This window comes from Lampris incognitus, chromosome 7, assembly GCF_029633865.1.
Source record: "Lampris incognitus isolate fLamInc1 chromosome 7, fLamInc1.hap2, whole genome shotgun sequence".
Taxonomy (NCBI): Eukaryota; Metazoa; Chordata; class Actinopteri; order Lampriformes; family Lampridae; genus Lampris; species Lampris incognitus.
The window spans coordinates 24,659,240-24,683,217 of NC_079217.1; the positions used below are offsets into that span (position 1 = coordinate 24,659,240).

General features: G+C 43.2%; 1 protein-coding gene across 2 annotated transcripts in view; it reads right to left on the reverse strand.

Annotated features, from left to right (window-relative positions):
• Window positions 1-13,790: 13,790 nt before the first annotated feature.
• Window positions 13,791-23,978, reverse strand: part of sik2b (salt-inducible kinase 2b) — a 78,951-nt gene continuing 68,763 nt past the window's right edge. Inside the window, exons 14-15 of one of the 2 annotated variants that reach the window (XM_056283448.1) lie at window positions 18,062-18,150; window positions 13,791-17,795 (exon numbers count right to left, since the gene is read on the reverse strand). In XM_056283448.1, coding sequence (XP_056139423.1) covers window positions 17,153-17,795; window positions 18,062-18,150 — 732 coding nt within the window. In that variant the 3' untranslated portion in view covers window positions 13,791-17,152. Of the gene's footprint in view, window positions 17,796-18,061; window positions 18,154-23,978 lie in introns of both variants that reach the window. The other variant, XM_056283447.1, reaches the window with a different exon arrangement.

Below are 23,978 nucleotides of genomic sequence, written 5' to 3' on the forward strand. Positions count from 1 at the left end.
AGGCTTTGGTTGGTGGTGGTGTTTTAGTACCAGTCACTTTTAAGGCAGTCAAAAGCTATTCATCAGAGGCTTTTTCAATTGCTCAAAGTCCCAGACCACAGGGCTTCACAGTCAGACGTCAGTAAAACCCAGTTTGTCCGAGCTGAGGTCCCGAGTAGGAGTTCATCCACCTACTTGGGCTGTACGTGGAATTAGTTTCAGATGTTCCTCTTCGTGTTTGGGCAGCGACGACCTGGTGTGTAGCTGCTGTGTAGATGAAAGCAGGAGTTGACAGGAGTGTTATTGCCGTGTGGAGGCACGCAGAGCAGAGACCGTAGCCTCCACCTGGTTTCATCCACAACACAGCCGAGAAGAGGGAAAAGTTCAGACCGGGGCTGGATCGAGAACGAATGCTTGAATGTTATTTTCCCCACAAAGGAACAGATGTATTGTCAAAATTAGTTCCCGAAACTATTGGATAAAGACAGCTGTTTAATAACTTGGCACCAACAATTCTGTTGATTTCGGATAAGCAGAGGGGATTAAAGGCAATACGAGTCCACGCACATAAACACAAACATGCCCACAAATCCTCGTTAGGATCTGAACCCTGCTACTTAATCTTCCCAAATCTCCTGTTAACCCTAAGACCAGTTTGCTCTCCCAATCATGCACTCATCCGATTTACTATGCCAATTTATAAAGAGTGTATGTGTTATGCAAATGGTGAGCAGAACGTGCTTTTGTGGCACATGCGCGAAATTAACATTGGCGAATATTCGCCTCCCGCTCACTTCCGTTCTATGGCGAGCGAAGGGCCGAATACAACGGTCGCTTCCGGTGGCGAAGGAAATTCACGTCTTGGAATTCAACTTTGGCGAACTTTGACCGGCAAAACCCGCAGCCTAAACCGATAGCACAAAAGTGTGTGTGGTTGACCCCACTGGGCGTCACATCCTGCACTGCCCACATTCAGCACGAGCTAAGACCTGCGTTAAATGGAAGTAGGGGGCAATGTGGTTTCTCAAGGAGACGTGCTATGAACTGCTAGCTGTGTTATATAGCAGAGGGAGGCTTTATTACAGATGGAGAAGCGGGAAGCCCTTAAAGAGAAAGAGGGCTGCCCTGGCAATCTAACTCAGTGCGGCAAAACCAGAATCGAGGCCCTCTCTTCTTCAGCTGTAACGGAGGTGCTAAAAGATATCATATACAGCCTGCGATCACGACCCCGAAGAACACCCAAAGCTATGAACTGCATTTTTTTTGGACTGAAAATCTTCATTAAAACACGATTACTCTAGGGGCTAGGCTTAATCCGTGTTTAAATCCACTTGAGTTCATGAAGCTGTAATGAAACAGCAGCAGCCCATTTCCTCCCATTTAGATCCTGTTATTTTGGGGATATTTTCGAGCAGCCAGAGAACTTGATAGCGCTGAGAGCCTTGACGTCAATGCATCTGTCTCTCTGGACCATTTCATCTCTAATGAAAAGAGGTTAAGAAAGGCCCCTGCTCAGCAGGACACGGACATGGTGAGGTCACCTGCTCCAGGGCTAACAAATGACAGGTATAACAAGAGCACTGGCCCACTCATTCCACACGAGTCACTTTGTCTTTTATCTGTTCTATCTCACACACACACACACACACACACACACACACACACACACACACACACACACACACACACATAATGTGTCACCTTCCATTTCTGAAGTCGTTTTTCAATGTAAACTTCCATATTTGGATTTCTCTGGAATACTGTTGCCATTGTGGTTTGAATGGAGAAGAGTAAAAGCTTGGAACTCAAATTGTGTGTGACAGTTTGTGTCAGTTATGTCCCAGTTAGTGTTCATAGAAGTTGATTTTCATCCCTCAGACACCGCTGGCTCATATGGGGAGTGGGAGTTCTCACCGTCCTTATGTTGGTTAGCTTATCTAGTGCAGCATATGTTCAGAGAGGCATGGGAATGGAGTTAATTAAGTGGGAACACACACCTATAACTTTGTGCCTGGTCCTCAAATGAAGACTTGATTTCCCAAAAGTGTCTCCTGGACATCAAGATCAACTTTGATTCATTGGTTTAGAATGGTAATCATAATACAGACCATACAAAACCGCAAGGCTGACTCATTTGTTGCACAGCATATCCAAAACAAATACCAGTGCATTTGTTTTAGGACAACCGTATATCATTGCATAATGAAAGTAACAGGTACATTTTTGTACTCATGGTCACCCATCTATTTTCTGAATATTACAAACGTAAGAAGCTTCTTTATTTTTACAATGTTTTTTTGTCATTTTTAACAATTTTATCCTGTTCTGAGAAGCACTTTGTAACCTTGTTTAGAAAAGTGCTATATAAATAGTTTATTATTATTATTATTATTATTACTACTACTACTACCAAACTAACATTGCTAGCTGAATTATTTGTCACTGAGCCAGTCCTCAGTGCAGCCGTAATGCTGAGCAGTCCTGTGATCTCTGCTCTAAATACTCTGTGGGATGTTGTCATCCACCCTCTGTCTGTTGTCATGGTAACCATTGATGTCATTACAGTACTCTAGCCTGCTGAATGAATGGGCTTCCGATAGTCTGATATTATATTGAAAAAGAGATTGCAATTGTCTCTTATCAGCTACCTATTTCACTCTCAAGAGCATCTGTGTCTGTTACAGGCAGCCTGCTTGAAATGTCAATGGCTGAGCACTGCGCCGAGTACACACTATAAATAACTACGTTGCACTGGAAAAGACCTTGCATGCTGGCATTTTGTCGTGAAGTCAGTCGGGAGGCTGAATCCTGACCTCCATCCTAAAGCAGTGTAAATAACTTCGAATCAAAGTAAACACATTGAAATAGAAAGGTGTCAGGTGTAAAGGACATTTGCCAACATCTGCTGTTTTTGAACGCCCTCAGTAGATTGCTCTGAGTGTGAGTCAAGTCTTTTTTTTGGGGGGGGGGCATCAGATAACAACTGAGAACTCAGCTGGCCTGGCTCCTGTGTTTTTGAATGCAGAAATCTGTGAGTTGGAGGGGCCATGAATTTGTACTTTGTTTCAATCAGTACCATTCAGCATATTATGAGCCAGGAACTCTGAAACATTGCACATAGCACTTTTAAATTCCAGTTTTGAACTGATGTATTAATGGAATGATTTTTACCTGGTGCACCAGAACAGATTGGAAGAGGTGCCAACCAAGCCAACCAACCTATTTTAAGGTTACAGTAGGAGGTAAAAAAAAGAAGTGTTTTTGGCATTATTCAATCAGAGCTCCTGAACACATTACGTCTTAAATTCATCTCCAAATGCACTCTCATGCAGCTCTCCAGAGTGAGTACAGTCATCTTTGTCAAATGTGATGGATGGAATGTGTGGACCAATGTCACTCAATTTAAATCTTCTCTTGGAAAGGGAGTGTGTGTGTGTAATATATATATATATATATATATATATATATATATATATATATATATATATATATAGTATGTATATATATGTATATATATATGTATATATATGCACTTGGGTGAAACATGATTGAATGTGACCCTTCCTATGTTTTAGAACAAGCAGTTTGCCCAGCAGTAACAACATGCCAGTGCACGTGGCCCGATCCCAAGAAAATAAGTGCTAACAAAAGATTGACCTCGCCACTTCACCTTCCTCTGGCTGTGTGTTAGTGGGATTAGCTGTTCTTTGTCTGAGTGGGCTGATTGGAGCCCTCTATGTCATTCTCTCGACGCGACCCTATTTATACAAGAGGGATCAATCGCTGCACTCCAGTAACACAGCGAGCTCCCCATTTAAACAGACAACATTTTGCTGTGTATGTATCGATGGTAATGTATCTGCTTTATTGTGCCATTTTCTTCTGATCTGCAACTCAAATCATCCAGGGCTGAGCTCATAATAACACATTGTTCTCATTGTAAATGGGTGTTTTGTTTGATTCTTTTCTTTTCTTTCCTGATTACTGACAGGCAATTGCTTTGGAGGCAAGGAGAGGTGCAAAATCCCGGTGTGGGATCGGTGTTCTCAGCTGTGGGTTAAGGCCTCAGCAGTCGTGAATTATTCAGGTTCTCCCCCAGCCTGTCACACTGGTGAGCCGGTTATAAAAGAATACCACAGAATGGTGCAGTGGGCTACGGTGGGCTGTACGGCACAGGGAAGAGGGCAGCTTTCCCTGTAAGGTTATAAAGATCTGATCCTAGTAGAATACCTTGTATTCCTTAACACGTTACCAATATTGTACCATTAACCAGACCAGGATCAGATGTCACTTGACAAAATGCTTCGCATTTCTACCAAACACTAGAAACAGCACATGATCCAGTGTGGTCTTCAGTGGTAATCTCAGTTTTGGATCCCCCCCCCCCTCCATTTCCTTTTGTCCTGAACAATAACTTGGCTCATCCCTCTGTGATGATGGGTGATGAGTTTACTGATAGCAGCTATGGCAAAAGCATCTGTGTTGTGTGATTGTAGTGAGTTGATTGAGTTTGAAGACTACAGAATAGGGTTGCAATAAAAGTTATATCATTTCAATGAGCCCTCGGTATAACAAAGTTGTTCAGTGTTGTCGAAGATATTGCCTAAATCATGAAAATATAATTTCTGCGGTGTCTAATGTGTTTGCTATGTCGACATAATAATAGAGCCCCCCCTACATACCTCTGTTTACAGCTGGGTCACCTCCTCGGTGATCTGGGACCTCATGATTTACAAATGAAGCACTGTGTCTACTGCTTGTAGACCATTTAAATACTCAAGTTACTTTACTTTTACAGTAATGTTTGGTACAATGAGCATTTTCAGTTAGCTTTCAAAACTGATTTTGTAACTGAGCCAGGGGTGGCACAGTGGTTTAGCGGTGAGCACTGCTGCTTTGCAGCAAGGGGGTCATGGGTTTGATTTCAGCCCATCTGTGTGGAGTTTGCATGCTTTCCCCAAGTTTGCCTGGGTTCAAGAAATACATGCTGGTTGAACTTGAGTCTCTACATTGTGAATGGTGTATGTTGGACTGGCTGGATAGACTCTAACCCCTTCGCGACCCTGATTAGGGTGGGCCATACACTGTATTTTTTTAATAAATCATTGGAGAGGGGTGTTCAAATAACATATTTTGGTGTGTAGAACACAAACCTGATGATTTTTTAAAATTCAGATAACCCTAACCTACACTAATTTGCATTTATTATTACATTTTTGATTATTTTGCTATTATTCTGGAAGAAAGAGACTAAGTTGAGAGCTTTTATTTTGAAGTTAGGGCTTTTATTTTGGTAACTTCTGTTGGGACGGCAGTTGTAGCCATCTTGTTGCTGAAAGCCGGAGGTTGGGGTCGAAGATGAGTTTGTCTCTGAAGTTGAGCGCTTCCCTGAAACTGACCCTGAGCCTGCAGTTTCGGCAAAGTTACAGAAAAAAACTATGGTGAGATTCCAAACATTGCCCTTACTCGTGTAAGGTATGGCATAGAGCTGAGGCCAACTGCAGCAATAGCAACTACAGTTCTGATTGATGCAGGAATCATCATATGGATTAAGCTGGAATAGATAAAGGATGGTTGGGTAAGTGGAAGACTTTAACTATACTGAAAAAAATATAAACGCAACACTTTTGTTTTTGCTCCAATTTTTCATGAGCTGAAATCAAAGATCTAAGACTTTTTCTATGAACACAAAAGGCCTATTTCTCTCAAATTTTGTTCACAAATTTGTTAAAATCTGTGTTAGTATATTTTTGTTCAGTGTATATGCTATGTGTCCATGTTTGAGAACGATGAAATGTCGGAATCACCGTGAGCCGATGCATTTAAATTTTGCTTGTGTCTCCATGAGCCATATTAACAAAACTTTTCAAACATTTCTAAAAATGGACTAAAGGAAGCAATCATTATGGCGTGACCTGTAATCATCAGATATGATGTAACCAACAACTACCCATGGATTGACCACTTCAGGTGCTTTAATTCTGGTTGAAATGATTTCAGCCTAACAGATGACTCAACAGTTTTAGTGTGACTCACTTTTCCCCCAGGTCATTGGGCCACACCTACACCTTGCAACACTGGGTTGTGTGGTCTAAATTATAAATGATAAATTGCAGACCTGGCGGCATGGTGGCACAGTGGCTAGCGCGATCGCCTCACAGCAAGAACGTCCTGGGTTAGAGCTCCAGGGTAGTCCGACTTTGGGGGTCGTCCTCTGTGTGGAGTTTGCATGTTCTCTCCGTCTGCGTGGGTTTCCGCTGGGTGCTCAGTTTCCTCCCACAGTCCAAAGACATGTAGGTCAGTGTTAGAAGTGATGGGGATTATATTTGCTTTTCCCTTCTTACTTGTCTTACATACTTGGACTGGTTTTCACTGAAAAATGATTGGAGGCGTGGTTAAGCGGTGTTTATAAGAAGACGTCACCGCGAGGTGCCGGCACATCCCCTAGAGTTAATAAGTGCCGGCCGGCATGCATGCAAACACTAAGGAACACGAGGAAAAGAGTAAGGTCAAAGAGGAGGTTTATGGATGTGGTGAGGGAGGACATGCAGGTGGCTGGTGTGACCACAGATATGTATACGTATGTCTATGGGTGTGACAGAGGACAGAAAGAAATGCAAACGGATGATCTGCTGTGGCGACCCCTAACGGGAGCAGCCGAAAGTAAAGTAGTGGTAGTAGTAGTTGGCATACATGCGCCTCCGGATAGCCATTTTGAACATGCTGTCCAGGACACTACAAGTTCACACCTTTCCAGTTCAACACCATCAGCCTGAACTGAACTAACCTACCAAGACGGAGTCCACCTCTTACGGGAGCTGAACCCCCCATATGGCCGAGGCCTTGTCGGAGGGACCTGCTAACTGCTAGCCTGCCACCTAGGTAAGCTAGCCCACCTCCCGGCTATTTTTCTAGTCTTGGAAATCAGTCCTTTTTCCTGTTTCTCCTCTCGTTTTTCATCTTTTCTACACACTCCAGGTTAGGACTTGTATTGCATGCTTAACTCTTAACCCCTAGACCCGACTAGTCCGTAACATAATTTGGGGCGCTCGTCCGTGGTTTATTTCAAGATTAATGCATATTAATGTTCGATAAAACCGGTTAGCGATTGGACGTCGGTTAGCGAGTTACATCCAAGCGTTCTGTTTGTGAGAAGAGGCACAACTGAGTTAGATTCAGCTCGGGAAAAGCCGCGTGTTGCTAGGTTTAGAAGTAGGCCACGGACATACAGCTACGCGCAGAATAGCTGCACGGTGCCAACTTCTCACTTCAAACGGATGGTTGTGTATGTATATAAATCTAAGATAGCTAGAAGGGAAGTTAATGAATACATTTATCGTGTGTGTTGAGGTTAAAACGGGGATACAGGCTGATAACAGGTTGGTTTGGCTGGTTAGCAGACCAGATAGCTACTTAGCTGATGGTGGCAGGTGTTTTGCTGGTGTGTACTGCAGTGTATCGGTTTGTGGTCTGCGAGTAACGTCGCGAGCGCTCTGTTTGCGCCCTTTTCATATCAATTCCTGGGAATTGCAACCAGCTAGCTCTTGTTGCAGGTTATATGTTTTGTTGGTAAGGCTATTTTGTAATATTTACCTTGGAGATAATTTTGTTAGTCTTGTCTCTTTTGGTTAGCCTATTTTTTGAGAATTGTTTAACAATAACAATGGCAACGTTCAACATAGATGAGTTTTATGGGAGTGATTTTGGGCGCAAGGATTTGCATAAGCTTAAAAAAGATTTGCTTGTTGTAGCTCAATATTGTGATGTAGACATCACTCCAGAGACTAAAAAGCCAGAGATTGTGGAGACCCTGATTTCAGTGTTATACCTAAAAGATCCCGTACATGAAAGAGCAGAGGAGGGGGGGACGGCTGTTTCAGCTTGAGTTAGCAAAGCTGACATTAGAGCAAGAGAAGCTTAAAGTGAACAACAGTGACTTATAGTGTAAGCGTGAAGCTTGTTTTGATGTTTCCCGCTGTTGGAGACTCATGCCAAAGTTAAATCGAAATGAGGTGGGCTTGTTCTTTGACGCTTTTGTGAACATTGCCAAAGAACTAGAATGGCTGGAGAATAGGTGAACGTTGCTTATCAAGAGTGTGCTTGAGGGCAGAGCCCAGGAAGCTTATGCGGCGATAGATGCTTCTGACAGCAGACACTATGATACTGTGAGGAAGGTGGTTCTGGCAGCATATGAGGTGGTGCCAGAAGCCTACTGACAGAAGTTAAGGTCTTTGCAGCAAAAACCAAGTGAAACTTTCCTTGATTTGGCTAGGCAACAGGAGGTTGTGTTTGACAGGTGGTTAGCAAGCACTAACACTCACACCTTTCAAGAGTTGCAGCAACTTATGCTGGTGGAGCAGTTCAAAACCAGTTGGCCCCAGCATATGGAGATGCATCTAAATGAGATGGGCATTACTGAGTTAAGAAAAGCTGCTATGGCAGCAGATTGTTGTGTTAACTCGCAGAGAAGTGCCATGGAAAGGATAGGAGGCAGGCTGCAACTGACAGGCCTAGTGAGGCTGTCATGACAAAATCTACTCCCAGCTCTGTTCAGTCTCCAGGGCCAGGGAAAAGATATGAGTAGTCTCATTTTTTCCAAATGGATGTCATCTGCCATTATTGCAGAAAACCTGGCCATATAATGTACATTTGTCCCAGTTTCAAGAGGAAAAATGGAGATGGGAAAAATTATGGGATTGATTAGCACCCAGACTCGGATCGGTCCCTGTGAAGTGGAGAGTTTAAGCCTGCCTTCCTGCCCAATAGTGAAGGGTTTTGAAGGTTTTGTGTCAAAAGGGTCAGCTTCTGGTGCACCTGATGGCAAAATGGTCCCTATATGAATTTTGAGGGACACAGGTGCCACACAGTCCTTAATGGTTCAGGGTGTCATAGATCTACCGCCTGCCACCTATTTAAAAGCTTCTACCCCAGTGAAGGGGGTAGGAGGTGGTTTTGTTAGTGCCCCTCTGAACAAAGTGTATCTGGCATCAAACATTGTAAATGGCCCTGTAGTGGTGGGTATTGTCCCTTCCTTGCCGACTGAAGGAGTTGCCTTTGTGTTGGACAATGATTTGGCTGGTGCTCAGGTTTGTGTGACACCTGTTGTGAGTGAGACACCTTGTGAGGTCCCTAAGACCATGGCTTTGGAGAGAGAACATCCTGAGGTGTTTATGGAGTGTGTTGACGTGCTCAGGCTCTGGCTGCTGAAAAGGGAAATTCCAGCGAGCAGTATGAACTATCTGGTGGCTTGGCTGGTACCCTTTTTACTATGCTAGCTGAAGTGTCCCCCTGCACCCAGTTTTGTCAGGAAGGCTTTATATCTGAGCAACGAAAAGATCCTTCTGGAGCTCCATTAAGAAAGATGTATGATAATGCTGAGGACATGAAGGCTGTAGCTGAAGGTTTCTTTCTCCAAGATGGAGTCTTGTTGAGGAAATGGCGGCCTCGTGATCATCCTGCAGATTAGCTGTGGGCCATTATGACTCAAATTGTGTTGCCTGAGAGTTTCAGGGAGGAAGTCCTGCATTTAGCCCATGAAGTATCCTTAGCAGGTCATTTAGGCATCTGTAAAACTCAAGAGAAAATCAGTAGACATTTCTACTTGCCCAAAATGCATAAAGATGTGGTTTCAAATTGTCATAGCTGTCATGCTTGTCAGGTTGTGGGCAAGCCCAACCAGACAATTCCAGTTGCTCCTCTCTGCTCTCTACCTGTCATGGAGGAACCTTTCTCAAGAGTACTTATTGATTGTGTTGCTCCTCTGCCAAAAACTAAGAAAGGGAATGAGTATCTCCTGACTATTATGGATGTTGCCACCAGATTTCCAGAGGTGGTGCCATTAAAATTAGTTAAGACCAAGGTGATAGTGGAGGCTCTGCTCCATTCCTTTTCTTGGGTAGGTTTACCACTAGAAGTCCAACATGATCGTGGGTCCAACTTCACTTCTGGTGTATTCCAGGAAGTGATGCACGAGCTGTAAGTTAAACAAATTATGTCATCTGCCTATCATCCTCAGTCCCAAGGTGCAATCGAGAGGTACCATCAGACTTTAAAGTCTATGATTAAGACCTATTGTGTTGGTTGCTCAAATGACTGGGATGTAGCTATGCCATTTTTATTGTTTGCTGTCAGAGACTCGGTGAATGAGGCTACAGGTTTTAGCCCTTTTGAGCTGGTTTATGGACATCAAGTGAGAGGACCACTGAAGATGGTGAAAGAACAACTGTTGCAGTCAGCTTTGCAGAAAGGTGCTGCTAGTGGGGTTTTGCGGTATGTAGTGTCTTTCAAGGACCGGCTGCATGCAGCTTGTGACTTGGCCAGGAGTAACTTAGAAGCAGCTAAGGGAAAGATGAAGGCTCACTATGACAAAAAGGCAGTGAAGCATACCTTCAAAGCAGAAGACCAGGATCTGGTGTTGTTGCCCATGGGTGGAGGTAAGCTGGGGGTGAAATTGTATGATCCATATAAGGTTATCAAGAAAGTGGGTGATTGCAATTATGTTGTTGAAATACCCAACTGGAGACAGAAATCACGACTATGTCACATCAATCTCTTGAAACCTTATTATACTCATGACACTCCATCCGCTGTGTGATCATATCTCAGGTTACTGTGGAAGAGGAGGAGATGATGGGGTTGGGTCAGTTGACAGTTACAGCTAGGCTTAAGAATTCCAGTGCCCTGGTCAATCTCAGAGAGTCACTGAGTCATCTCACCACAGAGGAGAAAGAGGATGTATTACATGTAGTGGATCAGTTTAGTCCTCTGTTTAGAGATACCCCTGGCTTAACAAATGTAATAACCCATGATGTAGACACTGGTGAGGCAACCCCCATTAAACAGCACCCGTACCGGATTAACCCGCAAAAATGGGCTCAGTTGAAACCAGAGTTGTTCTATACTTAGCACAAAAAGTAAGGAAATTTGTGTTTGGTAGATTATTTCTTTGTTGTAACAATGCTTCTTGGCAATAAATCTTATACCGTTGGAAAGCCTGTTTATTTCCCCTTTAAATGGTGCCACATTTGTAAGGAACATGCATTTGTGGGATGAGCAGCAGAGCTGAGTATGTGGGTTGCGCCCATGAAAAATTTGCCAAATCTTCTCTGCCAATGCCAAACAGCTTATTTTGCTGTTGCTATTGACTCGTTTTGAGCTTCTGGTACCCCAGGTGCTGACAACCAGGTGCCTGATATAAGATTTATTGCCAAGAAGCATTGTTACAACAAAGAAATAATCTACCAAACACAAATGTCCTTACTTTTTGTGCTAAGTTTGTATGGAAGAAACCGGTATGATTGAGCAAGGCTCAAGTGAATAGAGTTCTCCCTTAGTCCCTGTTCCCAAGCCTGATTTAACTGTCTGTCCTTGCATTGATTACTGGAAGGTAAATAATGTAACTAAAACAGATGCATATCCTATACCCAGGCTGGAAGACTGTATTGATAAGATCGGCTATGCATGTATGTGTCTTGACTTGTTAAAGGGCTACTGGCAAGTCCCGTTGACAGAAAGGGCAAAAGATGTGTCTGTATTTGTGACGCAGGAGAGGTTGTATCACTGTCAGGTTCTCCCGTTTGGCATGAAAAATGCCCCAGCAACCTTTCAGAGGTTAATGAATTTGGTAACCTCCAGATGGCAGAACACTGTCACATATCCTGGATGATGTGGTTTACAATAGCACTCCGTGGTCTAATCACATGGAACACATGAGACAGCTGTTTGAATGTCTTAAACAAGCAGGGTTGGTAATCAACTTGCCCAAATGTGAGATTGGAAAGGGGCAAGTCACATATTTGGGGCACCAGGTGGGTCAAGGTTCAGTGAGACCAAGGACTGCCGAGGTGCAAGCCATTTTAGACCTGCCTGTTCCGAAAACAAAATGCCAGCTCATGCGCCTTTTGGGCATGTGTGGTTTTTATAGGCAGTTTGTTCCCAACTTTGCATCTGTGACAACACCACTCACAAACCTGTTGAACAAGGGAGTTACGCTTAGCTCAGGGGTGGCTAACCATGTGCCCTGGAGAGCCATATGTATGCAGGTTTTCATTCCACCTGGACTCCATACCAGGTGATTTCACTAATTAGCAACCCCTCAACCAAAGACCTTCAACCAAAGAGGAAGAATGTATCAGTGAAATCACCTGGTGTGGAATCGAGTTGGAATGAAAACCTGCATACACATGGCTCTCCATGGCACATGGTTAGCCACTGCTGGTTTAGCTGGTCAGCAGATTTCAGACAGCTCTGGAAATGGTTAAAGCTATTCCAGCTAGTGAACTGGTGCTGGTTGCTCCAGACTTCTCTGTTCCATTCAAGCTTGCAGTGGATGCTTGTGATGTTGGAGTGGGGGCGGTGCTGCTACAGACTGATGTGTCAGGAATAGACAGGCCTGTTGCATATTTCTCTAAGAAATTGAACTGCCATCAGAAGTGATATTCCACCACTGAGAAGGAGGCCCTGGCTCTTGTCCTAGCCTTTGAGGTGTACACCTCTAGTTCTGGAGCTGATCTGGTAGTCCTCACTGATCACAACCCACTTATATTACTGTCAAAGTTCAAAACATCCAGTCAGAGAGTGTTCCATTGGAGTTTAATTTTACAACCATATAACCTGACGGTAGTCCATTTGCCAGGCACAGAAAATGTTATTGCGGACACCCTGTCAAGGGGATGAGTATATGGCTTGGGTATTTTGAAAAGTTTGGGAGTACATGGTTGATAGTAATGCACATGAATCAATGGAGTCAAAAAAACAGATTATAATTGTACACAGTCTTGTTGTTGTTTTAAGAAATGTGAAAATGATTAATATAAAAAGGGTAATAAATAAATATATATATATATATATACATAAAAATAGGCTGAAACCAGATGCTTTCCCCCCCTTTCGCTGTAAGCGGGGAGGAATGTTAGAAGTGATGGGGGTTATATTTGCCTTTTTCCCATCTTCCTTTTCTTACATACTTGGACTGTTTTTCATTGAGAAATGATTGGGGGAGCGGTTAAGCAGTGTTTATAAGAGGATGTCACTGTTAGGGGCCGGTGCATTCCCTGGAGTTAATTAATGCCGGCAGTTTGCATACATGTGCCTCAGGATACGCCATTTTGAACACGCTGTACAGGACACTACAAGTTCACACCTTTCCAGCTCAACACCATCAACCTAAACTGACCTAACCTACCAAGTTGGAGTCCGCCGCTTACGGGAGCTGAGACCCATATGGCCGAGGCCTTGTCGGAGGGACCTGCTAACTGCCAGCCTGCTACCTCGGTAAGCTAGCCCACCTCCCAGCTATTTCTCTAGTCTTGGAAATCAGTCCTCTTTTCCGTTTCTCCCCTCATTTTCCGTCTTTTCTACACACTCCAGGTTAGGACTAGTATTGCATGCTTAACCCTTAACCCCTAGACCCGACTAGTCCGTAACAGTCAGGCGAATCGGCCGTACTAGATTGTCCCTAGGTGTGAATGTGTGTTGGCCCTGTGATGGCCTGGTGGCCTGTCCAGGGTGTCTCCTTGCCTACTGCCCAGTGACTGCTGGGATAGGCTCCAGCATCCCGTGACCCTGAGAGCAGGATAAGCAGTTTGGATAATGGATGGAAATTGCAGACCTCTGCAATTTAAAATTGGAGCACAAGTGGATTATGTGGAGAAGGTGTACGTGTATCTATGATGAGGAAAAATACTTAAGTGTCATCTGTGTAACTATGCTTCCACACCACCCATGTTACAAATAAGCACATTGGAATTATGTGAAGTACTTTTATTATAATGACAGTACTGTCATATTCAAGTACCTCATCAACACAGACACACAGAAAACACATTATGTTCAATAAACCTTTTTTTAATCTCAACAGCAAGTTAGCTTATGTGTGGTCAACATCAATGAAGGTAAATATAAAACTGGATTTCTATTGATAGATTGATGTTCTTTTTTTCTCAAATCAGCAGGAGGGTGCAATTGTGATACTTGGAGACACATCCACAAGAGTCTTCATTACTTTAGTCTTCAACTAGAGAGATATTGCTATAATACTTTTAAATGGCATATACTGATTGACCATCAAGAGAAAGCATGGTAGAGAAGCTGACAAAGAAGCTCCAAAAACTCCACATGGTGGGTCGTACAGGGAAACTTCTGAGGGACTTTGGTTTTGTACCTTTGTAAAATCTGGTTCAACTTATTTCCGGAGAGAATTCCAAAAACAAAGGGAAAAAAAGCCTCATCATAAAATTAACAAACAAATGAAAAGGGGGCGTCCAACCAGAAATAATGCTGCTACTCAAAATCGTAATTTAGCTTGAAAAGAAGGAAACTAAAAGGCACACTGAACACAATTCATGTTCAACACGAAATTTGCCATTTCTTGGTAAACTTGAGATTCTCTAAACCCCTAATTTGTACAAAGCATAACATGAAAAGTGTTACCCTATCTTTGCAAAAACAACAATCGGGTTAAAGTGTTATTGTGTCTGGTCTTTCTTTGAAAGAAAATATGTTTTGTGTCCATTATCAGGGGAAGAGAGGAGAAAGGTGTTTCCTACAGATTGCGGTTTGTTTCATCTACCAGGAAACGGTGGACTAATACAAACCTTTTCCACCATCCCCACCACCTCCTCGTCTTATTACATCGTTTCTTCCCCTCCTTGTCAAAGTGCTCCAGTAATTCAACTCCCACAGATCATCCTGTAGGTCTCTATTCTACCTTGACAAAAAAGAAAAAAAAGTCTCTATACCTGGACTGCAACCCTCAATGGTGAATGTAGTCTGAATATCATTAAAGACTGTAATCATGCACAATATTCTAGACACCACTGGTAAAGTTAATTCTGTATTCTCTGTCCTGACTGTTAACCCCTCAAATATTCCTGCAGTCTAGTCTATTGACTGACACTCTTATCTGAAGGCTAATCTGACAATAGATGGAAGTGAAACCGGTGACCGTCAAAGGTCTAGCAGTCCGTTTGATGGTCACAGTCACAATAATCTAAAGTCTCTGAACATCACCATTCTGTTTGTCCACTGTAAATAGTTTGTCAGAGAAGATACATCTGTGCGCTTCAAGTAGATTCACCAGTCTTAAGTGCTGTAGAAAAGAAAAGAACAAAACAAAACAACTGCCTGTCTCAGGCTTGCTGTCAGTCAAAGAGCAGTGGTGAGCCACCAGTCTAAATCCAGTGTCAGGTGACCAAATTTGGTGCTGGTCTTTGTCTCACAGCAGCCCAAACCACAGAGAGCAAAACATTCCTATTATAAAAAAAAAAAAACCCCAAAAAAAACATTAATGGAATCGTTAAGGGATTATTTCACTGTCCGAAACAAGAGTGGACATTGCTATCATGGACACAACATATAAGCATGGCTAGAGCTAAGGATGTAAATGGGGATTAAATCCATTATTTTTAGGCTACAACTCCGGGCCAGGGAGCAGTTTTAATAATGTGTTGTTTTGGTTAAAGCATGTATGTATTTGTTGTGAAATGTGGACTTGAAAACAGTGCTCGTCTTGTTTTAGCACTGACTGATGTGATGGATTCAGGAATTTGAATGTCAAGTGTATCAATAAACAGGGAAGCCTCTCACTCATGCATGCAGGTGTGTGTGTGTACGCACGCACACACACACACACTGCTTTCCCAAGGCTAATCCCTGTACTTGCAAGGCCAGTGAAAGATTATCCCCAGTTACATCATCGGCTCCAGCGATGTCTCTGCTGATAATTCAGAGGTCCCGGGAACCAATCAAAGTTGGAGGTACAGGTGAGGCTTTCTTTTCAAAATCCCTCATCATTATTAGTAATGATTAATATTGCTTCAATATTGCCACAAAAAAATTAGAATAATATTGACTAACACCGCAACGGCTTAACCAAGCTAAAATTAATTACATTAGCCCTCATTTATCAAGCCAACATAACACTCAGTTCAATTGTAAAATACAAATGTGGCGATTTTCTCTTTACATACACATATGTAAAACGTAACCACAGTATACTCTGAAAGGATGTACAATCAGATGGTGAGGTGGAAATGTGGTTCAGTAGTGTAAGAAACAAGCATGGATCAGTAGTAACGTAATATAAACAAACTAAACTAACTTTAATACCTCTCAGCACCTATGCTAAAGCCTGCTAGTTTCATTTCCACTGATTTTGATTTGTTAATCACTCTTATTGAGAGAACAATTTATCAGAGATTTTTCTAATAGGCAGTCTTATCAATATCAAAAGCAGTATAGTGCAGCACAGTCTAAGCAAATAGCTGGGCGATGGTGCATTACTCTTTGCACTTACTGTGAGCTAGTATGTTTGGTACCATTTGTCTAGCTGGAGGCATTAACCCATCTTGTCCTCATCAGTGGAGAGTGCTGTTAAATGTAAATCTTGAGAAACATTTTAACGCTATGCACACATGAATATAACCTTAATGTTGGATGTTGCAATCACCTCAGTGTCTAAGGAAGGTTTATGAATCAGATGAGATCTGTTTCTTACAACCACTTCAGCACAGTGGTGGTTTCAACAGTGGCTTCAGTGATAAATGAGGGCTTTTGTCTCTTGTTCAGTTTTTCCATCTTTTTTAAGTAAAAACAAAATGCAGTGTTTTGAGGGTCAATCCATCGCTGTTAACATTGTCTTATTTTTTTTAATAAAAAAAGCGCAGTCAGCCTTTGTGCTTTTGGTTGCCAGTCAGTCGGTCCCACTTTCAAACAATTTTCATGTTAAATGCTGCACAATGGCAACCTCCAAGATCTACAGCATGTTCAGGCTGCACAAAGCTGTCCTGAAGAGTTCTCCACCTCACAGGTGATGCACACAACATCCACGCCAACAGCAGGCTTTGCCCAGTCAGCTCGGCAGAGCCTTGGCAAGCGATGTGGCACACTTGGCCTGTTCCTCACTAATAGAGCTGGTGAGAATGAGAACAGAGGAGAAGAGGGAGAATGGGAGGTAGGCTAAGGGAGGATTTTGGTAGAGATCTTTTTTTTTCTGAGGTTCATCACAACTGGGAAAGAAAGTCTATTATTAGCTGAACAAAACATGAGACAAGTTTCCTTCCCTGTTTCCCATATGACCTCCACTTACATCTCAGTTTTCTCTGCTCTGTTTTGATGCTGTGTAGGTTTCCGTAGTTTAATACCGCCTTGTCCTGTTTGTGCCCTTCAGCTGGCTTCAGTTGACCAGGACAAAGCCATGCTGGGAGTCCACAGTCTCCATCATCTCACTGTCCAGGAGAGAGCTCTGGAGCTCAGGCAGGGTTAGGCCTTCGTACTGCCCAGGCCCAATGGCAGCCCCAACCACAGATCCACCCACAACACTCTCCTCTGGGGCAGGTGGAGGTAGTTGGCTGGGCTCCTGGGGATACTCATACTGCTCTGGATAAAGTGCCTCATTGGAAGGTCCCAGGGCCTGCTGCTCACAGCCCAGGGGGTAGCTATAGCCCATGGCGGAGGAGGAGGCCTCAGGGGGTTGGGGTTGGTGGAGTTGATGGTGCAGATGAGGTCCAGCGGAAAGGTGCTGAGTGTAGTGGTGGTGGCTAATGTAGGGATCATAAACCAGGCCCTCCCCGGGCTCCATTAGGGGACTCAGGCCCGGTGGATGGCTGAAGGGGGGCGAGGCCTGGGGGCTGCCCTGGTGTTGGGGCTGGTGGGCTGCTGAAATTGGTGGGGCCTGAGGGGAGGTTGAGGAGGGTGTTGCGTCCATGGCAGGGCCCCCAGGGGGATAGGAGCCTTCCACTATCTGCATCTGATTGAAATAGGTCTGCAGCCCCATACCCTGCGGCTGCTGCTGTAGGTACATCCTCTTCTGATTCAGTCTGGTGAAAGAGGCCGGGCCAAGTTGTAAAAGAATAATAGGTGTAAACACAAGTGATGGTATGGCAGTGATAGACACATTAATGGTGATTAATGAACAAAATTCACATACTACCATTTTAGCAGTGTGAGCAGAACTATAACGGGAGTGGAAGGGAGAGGACAGCACTGTGTTTGTAGGATGGGAACTAAGTTTCAGAATATCACAGTTTGTAAATTGAGAGGTGTGTGGTCGTGAGACATAGTGGTAAACTTAGGAATAGTTTACCTGTGCTCCTGGAGCTGTTGCTCTAAGCTGCGAGGCGCCTCCTTACAGAAGAGCTGGCAGCTGGCAGGACTGTTACCCAAGCCGCTGGCCTTCTGGACACAAGGGGAGACAGCACTGATTACACTACTCAGGATAACTGCCATGGAAACTAGCTACAAACATTTACTCAAATATCAAGATTAGGACAAAGAATTATAAATGTTTAGTCCTGGGCTGTTTAACTCAATGTTTTCAATAGAACCGCTAATCCTATACACCAATCAGCCAAAACATTAAAACCACTGACAGGTAAGTGAATAACATTGATTATCTCGTTACAATGGTACCTGTCAAGGGGTGGGATATATTAGGCAGCAGGTGAACAGTCAGTTATTGAAGTTGATGTGTTGGAAGCAGGAAAAATGCACAAGCGTAAGAGTCTGAGTGACTTTGACAAGGGCCAAATTGTGATGGCTAGACGACTGGGTCAGAGCATCTCCAAAACGGCAGGTCTTGTGGCGTGTTCCCGGTATGCAGTGGTCAGTACCTACCAAAAGTGGTCAAAGGAAGGACAACCGCTGAACCGGCGACAGGGTCATGGGTGCCAAAGGCTCATTGATTTGCATGGGGAGTGAAGGCTAGCCTGTCTGGTTCAGTCCAACAGAAGAGCTACTGTAGCTCAAATTGCTGAAAAGGTTAATGGTGGCTATGACAGACGGGTGTCAGAACACAGTGCATCGCAGCCTGCTGTGCACTGGGCAACCGCAGATCCATGTTGACCCCTGTCCACCACTGAAAGCACCTACAATGGGCACATGAGTGTCAGAACTGGACCATGGAGCAATGGAAGAAGGAGGTCTGGTCTGATGAATCACATTTTCTTTTACATCATGTGGACAGCCGGGTGCTTGTGCATCGTTTACCTGGGGAAGAGATGGCACCAGGATGCACTATGGGAAGAAGGCAAGCCAGTGGAGGCAGTGTGATGTGCTGGGCAATGTTCTGCTGGGAAACCTTGGGTCCTGGCATTCATGTGGATGTTACTTTGACACGCACCACCTACCTAAACATTGTTGCAGACCAAGTACACCCCTTCATGGCAACAGTATTCCCTGATGGCAGTGGCCTCTTTCAGCAGGATAACACACCCTGCCACACTGCAAAAATTGTTCAGGGATGGTTTGAAGAACATGACAAAGAGTTCAAGGTGTTGCCTTGGTCTCCAAATTCCCCAGATCTCAATCCAATCGAACATCTGTGGGATGTGCTGGAAAAACAAGTCCGATCCATGGAGGTCCCACCTTGCAACTTAAAGGACTTAAAGGATTTGCTCCTAACGTCTGTGTGCCAGATACCAGAGGACACCTTCAGAGGTCTTGTGGATTCCATGCCTCGATGGGTCAGAGCTGTTTTGGTGGCATGAGGGGGACCTACACAATATTAGGCAGGTGGTTTTAATGTTTTGGCTGATTGGTGTATATCTAACATAGTAAACATTAGTCAAAAGGGCCTCTATGACAGCAGACCTTATTAGATCAGAATAAGGCATGAAAGCAGCAGGCTGAGTACACAGGCCAAAACAGGTGGAGGAAATGGGTATGTTGTTTAGAGCCATATGTAATTTTTAGAGGTGTGTATTTCACCACCTTAGATAGTTTTGATTCGTATCTCAATACGCTATCAACAGCCCAATCCATCTAGATACATTTTTAGCAGCTAAAAGAGTCATATGATTCGATTCAGTCCTTTCTTAATACAATATAATGCAGTGGGTTATGATGCAATTAAATACAGTGTGATGCAATAGTGCAAACAGTTTCATTTTCATTCTACTAATGCCATAATTTTGTGACTGATTGCAAATAGAAATCCTAACCGGTATACATCTACTTCTATTTCAGTCTGGTTTTCATAAACTGTACTCCACTTAAGGCCCTCCTTTTAATGATATTCTAATGGCTGCAGATACTGGTGTTCTGTTTTGGTTTTATTGGATCTTAGCACAGCATTAGCACACCACCACATACTAATCCATAGACTAAAGCACCTGGTAGGCATTTCTGGGACTGCATTGGAGTGGTTCTCCTCCTACCTCACAGATAGGACTCCTAGTCTCTCTAGGTGAATTTGTGTCAGATACTGCTGCTATATAATGCGGCATCCCCCAGCGATCGGTCTTGGGGCCCATTTTACGCTTCCTCTAGGACGTTTCAGAGACATCTACCATATGTACGCTGATGACGTTATATTTCTACTTCAAACCTGATGAGCTTAATAGACTTTCTGTACTGAAAAACTGTTTAGATGCAATTAGGAACTGAATAATTTTTTGCAGTTAAATGCAGATAAAACCGAAGTGTTGATTATTGCTCCTGATACTCAACACTTCACAATAACCTTCATTCACTAATCAGGCAGAACCTTGGTGCCTTATCCTTGTCTTCTCGGTCTAGTCTGCATAATCTTGGTGTGATTTAAAAAAAAAAATTTTTTTTTTGACCATCCATCAATCCATTATCCAAGCCACTTATCCCAATCGGGGTCGCGGGGATGCTGGAGTCTATCCCATGAGGTTTGATGCTCATATTAGGATGCTGACTCGATCATGTTTCTTTCACTTAAACCTGGTTATGCTTAATAACAAAAATTGAGGATTTTCAATAGAAGGAAATAATTGTGGACCAGTATCAGAAAACTAGGCTGCCCTGAGCCCGAGGTCTGAACACCAGTAAGGAGACACAACAAAGATAAGTTTGCATGAACGTGTATTGAACACATTAACTACAGTTCAAAAGTGCAATACAAAATGTTCCTCAAAACAATTAACTAAAATAAAGTGCACACACAAAAAAAGAATCCCTTTAAAGTCCCTGAGCTCAGTCTTTTTTTTTTTAAGTGTTAAGTCAGTGGATTAATCATTGGGGCCCAATCCGTGTGTGTATTTGTCTGTTCTACTGTACCAGGAAATGGTGAAGGAGTACTTTCTCAGAAGACAAGTCTGTATAATCGCTCTCAAGATCCTGTAGGTTGCCTCACCATCCAGTTAACTGGAGTCTCTATTCTTCAATGGGTATTCCTGGCACTGGACTTAACCTCAAAATTCAGCATTTACCAAAATCTGATTGCTGAACAATTTGAATCTCTGCACCCTCCATCAGGACAGCAAGGTGATTTTAAACAGTTGTGTCTGATTTCAGCATATACGGTCTGGGTAAAGCAGATGGTTTCGTCGAAGTGAGAGCACAAAATGGACGACAGCTTACAGTTACAGACCCTAGATCAGCCAGCAGGGAATGCTGGGAGTGTACACCTATTGGCTAGGTTATGCAACAACAGGTCACCAAATTAGCTCAGTCAATCAGAAATGGTAAATCAAATCAGCGGTTAACCCTTTCTATGTCAGTAAAATATTACAGCTTCAAGTATTTTTTTCATTGCTTTTCTAGCATGAGCTACACTAGGCTTTTAACATGGTCCAACAGATGGTCACACATTACACATATTTTAACCTCTGCATTGGCTTCCTGTTAATCTTAGAATTCATTTTAAAATCTTGGTGCTCACTTATAGAGCCCTACATGGCCAGGCTCCCCATTACATCACGGACCTTCTGCACCCCCACACCAAGAGCTGAGCTCTAAGGTTCTCTAACCAGGGTTTTTTTTCCCCCAGTGTACCTTGGACATGTTTTAAGACTCGGGGAGTCCTTGCTTTCCAGTTGGCAGCACCTAAACTTTAGAATAGTCTCCCAATAAGTCTGACGTCTGTGGACTCTTAAAAGGCTAGTAAAAAACCATCTGTTCAGACAGGCATTTAGGTAGCATGTGGTATTTCATGTTTCAACTAGTGTTTATCCCTGTTTCCTCTGGTGTGTTTTATCTATTGTTTATTTATTGATTACAAAACATGTATCAGTTGTTTGTTCTTGTTTTATTTGACTGTGAACCACTTTGTGACTTGTATCTGTGAAAGGTGCAATAAACTTTACTTACTACTTAATTCAGGAAGAGAAGGAAATTTGCGTTTAATTTTTTTCTCATGAGGGCGCTGCCTATGTCGGCTTCTGTTGGTAGGCGTAGATTTGGTTACCTATTTCCGTAGATAAATAATAGCCGATCACCACATAAGGTACAGTTTTTTTCCCCTCACTGTCATCTCTTCAGAGAAGGCTCAGTAGCCTACACAAGGCGAACAGTTGAGTTGTTTAGGGATGCGTGTTACATCAGTGTTCGGTATGAATTTGCAGCCTCCACTTTGCTCCATTGTGTTTTATCAACTGGACTGAAACAAAGTGGTTTCTTGGCTAAAAGTAACTACTTGAATACGTATTTTTTGTACCTAACGTTTACCCTCGCACATCTAAAAGTCCAGATCAAATACCATGGTAGCGATTTATATTGTTGTTTAGTAAGGCTAACATTAAAGGCTTTTGCAAGCCACAACGTGTAGCTAACACTAGCTAGTTCAAGCCAGCCGCATACATGAACCAGGGCGAGAAACGCAGCAGCTTCGGTTTGCAGTTGCTATGGAAGCCAGGGGACATCCCTACAAATGCTAATAGTGCACAAGTAAGGTTTGAGAATGTGTGTTTATAATATATACTAGTCAGTGTTTCCTCCTGGGCTTTTAAAGTTAAGGTGGGCTGCCTTAACAAGAATTGTCGACCACCTTGACAAGAGATTTGCCTAAAATGTGTTTTTTATTGTACTACCGAATTTTAGTTGGACCCATCTGTCATCACAATTTCAAAGCTGGATAAAGCATCTCCCGGTCGAAATGTATAACTACACAAATAAAAAACAGTGAGGGAACACTAAAGCAGATTTATCCAAATAGTGTGCATTCTTTTGCCCTCTTAATTGGAACATGAGCGAGACTATTGACTACATGGGTGAATAACAACAACACTGTTGAAAAAAAACTTCCCAGTCAATTGCTTATGGTATCAAAAGCAATAGACTGGAAAGTTGTTTTTTTTTTTCTTTAACATCGTTGATGTTGTTAATGTTTCTTTTCCTTTTCAGTTCACTGTTGGTGTGCATTCAGCACTGCTGAGCAAGCAGGTAGCTAAGTCAATAAGAGACATAGGAGGGCCAGTTGTCACATAATATCGCATAGCCAGTCCTTGGTTTAAAACTAAAGAGAGGTGTGGCTATACGAGATTATTCATCTCACATGGTGACACAACTACAATGGTAGTCTTTCGGATAAGACGTTAAACTGAGGTCCTGACTCACTCACTGTGGTCACTAAAGATCCCATGGCACTTATCACAAAGAGTAGGGGGTCCCAGGTGTCCTGGCAAAATTTCCAACCTGGCTGTCTCCATCTGGCAACCTAATCATCCTCCAGTGTAATTGGCTCAATGATTCCTCCCTCTCCACCTCAAGCTGATGTGTGGTGAGCGTTCTGGTGCAAAATGGCTGCCGTGCATCACCCGGGTGGGTGTTACACATTGGTGGTAGTTGAGGTAAGTTTACCCCCTTCAATGTGAAGGGTATCGAGATAAAGCGCTATATAAATGTAATCCATTATTACTATTATTATTTATCATTAGTCGCAACTGAAATCCAGATCACAATAATGCCCCCAACAGCTTCAACTGTAACTGCTACCACTTTCAGCACTCCAATACATAGGTCTCTGTTTTTTGATGCACCAGAAAAGGCTACAAAATCAGAAAAAAGAGCAACAGAGACTACATACTGATCAATAAGCCCAAGCGCTGCTTCCCAACCCCGGCCCCAAGGAAACACAACCTTGACTAAGAGATTGTCTGGGGGGGGGAATTCTGTTATTACTGATTAAAGCTGAAAGAAATTTGGGTGCTGTTGCTGTCTGAGCGCCATACAAACTTACCGAATCTCGTGAATCGATGAACCATCAATTGAATTGTGTAATTTGGGTTGCTGCTCCACCCCCTCTGCTGATCCGGGGA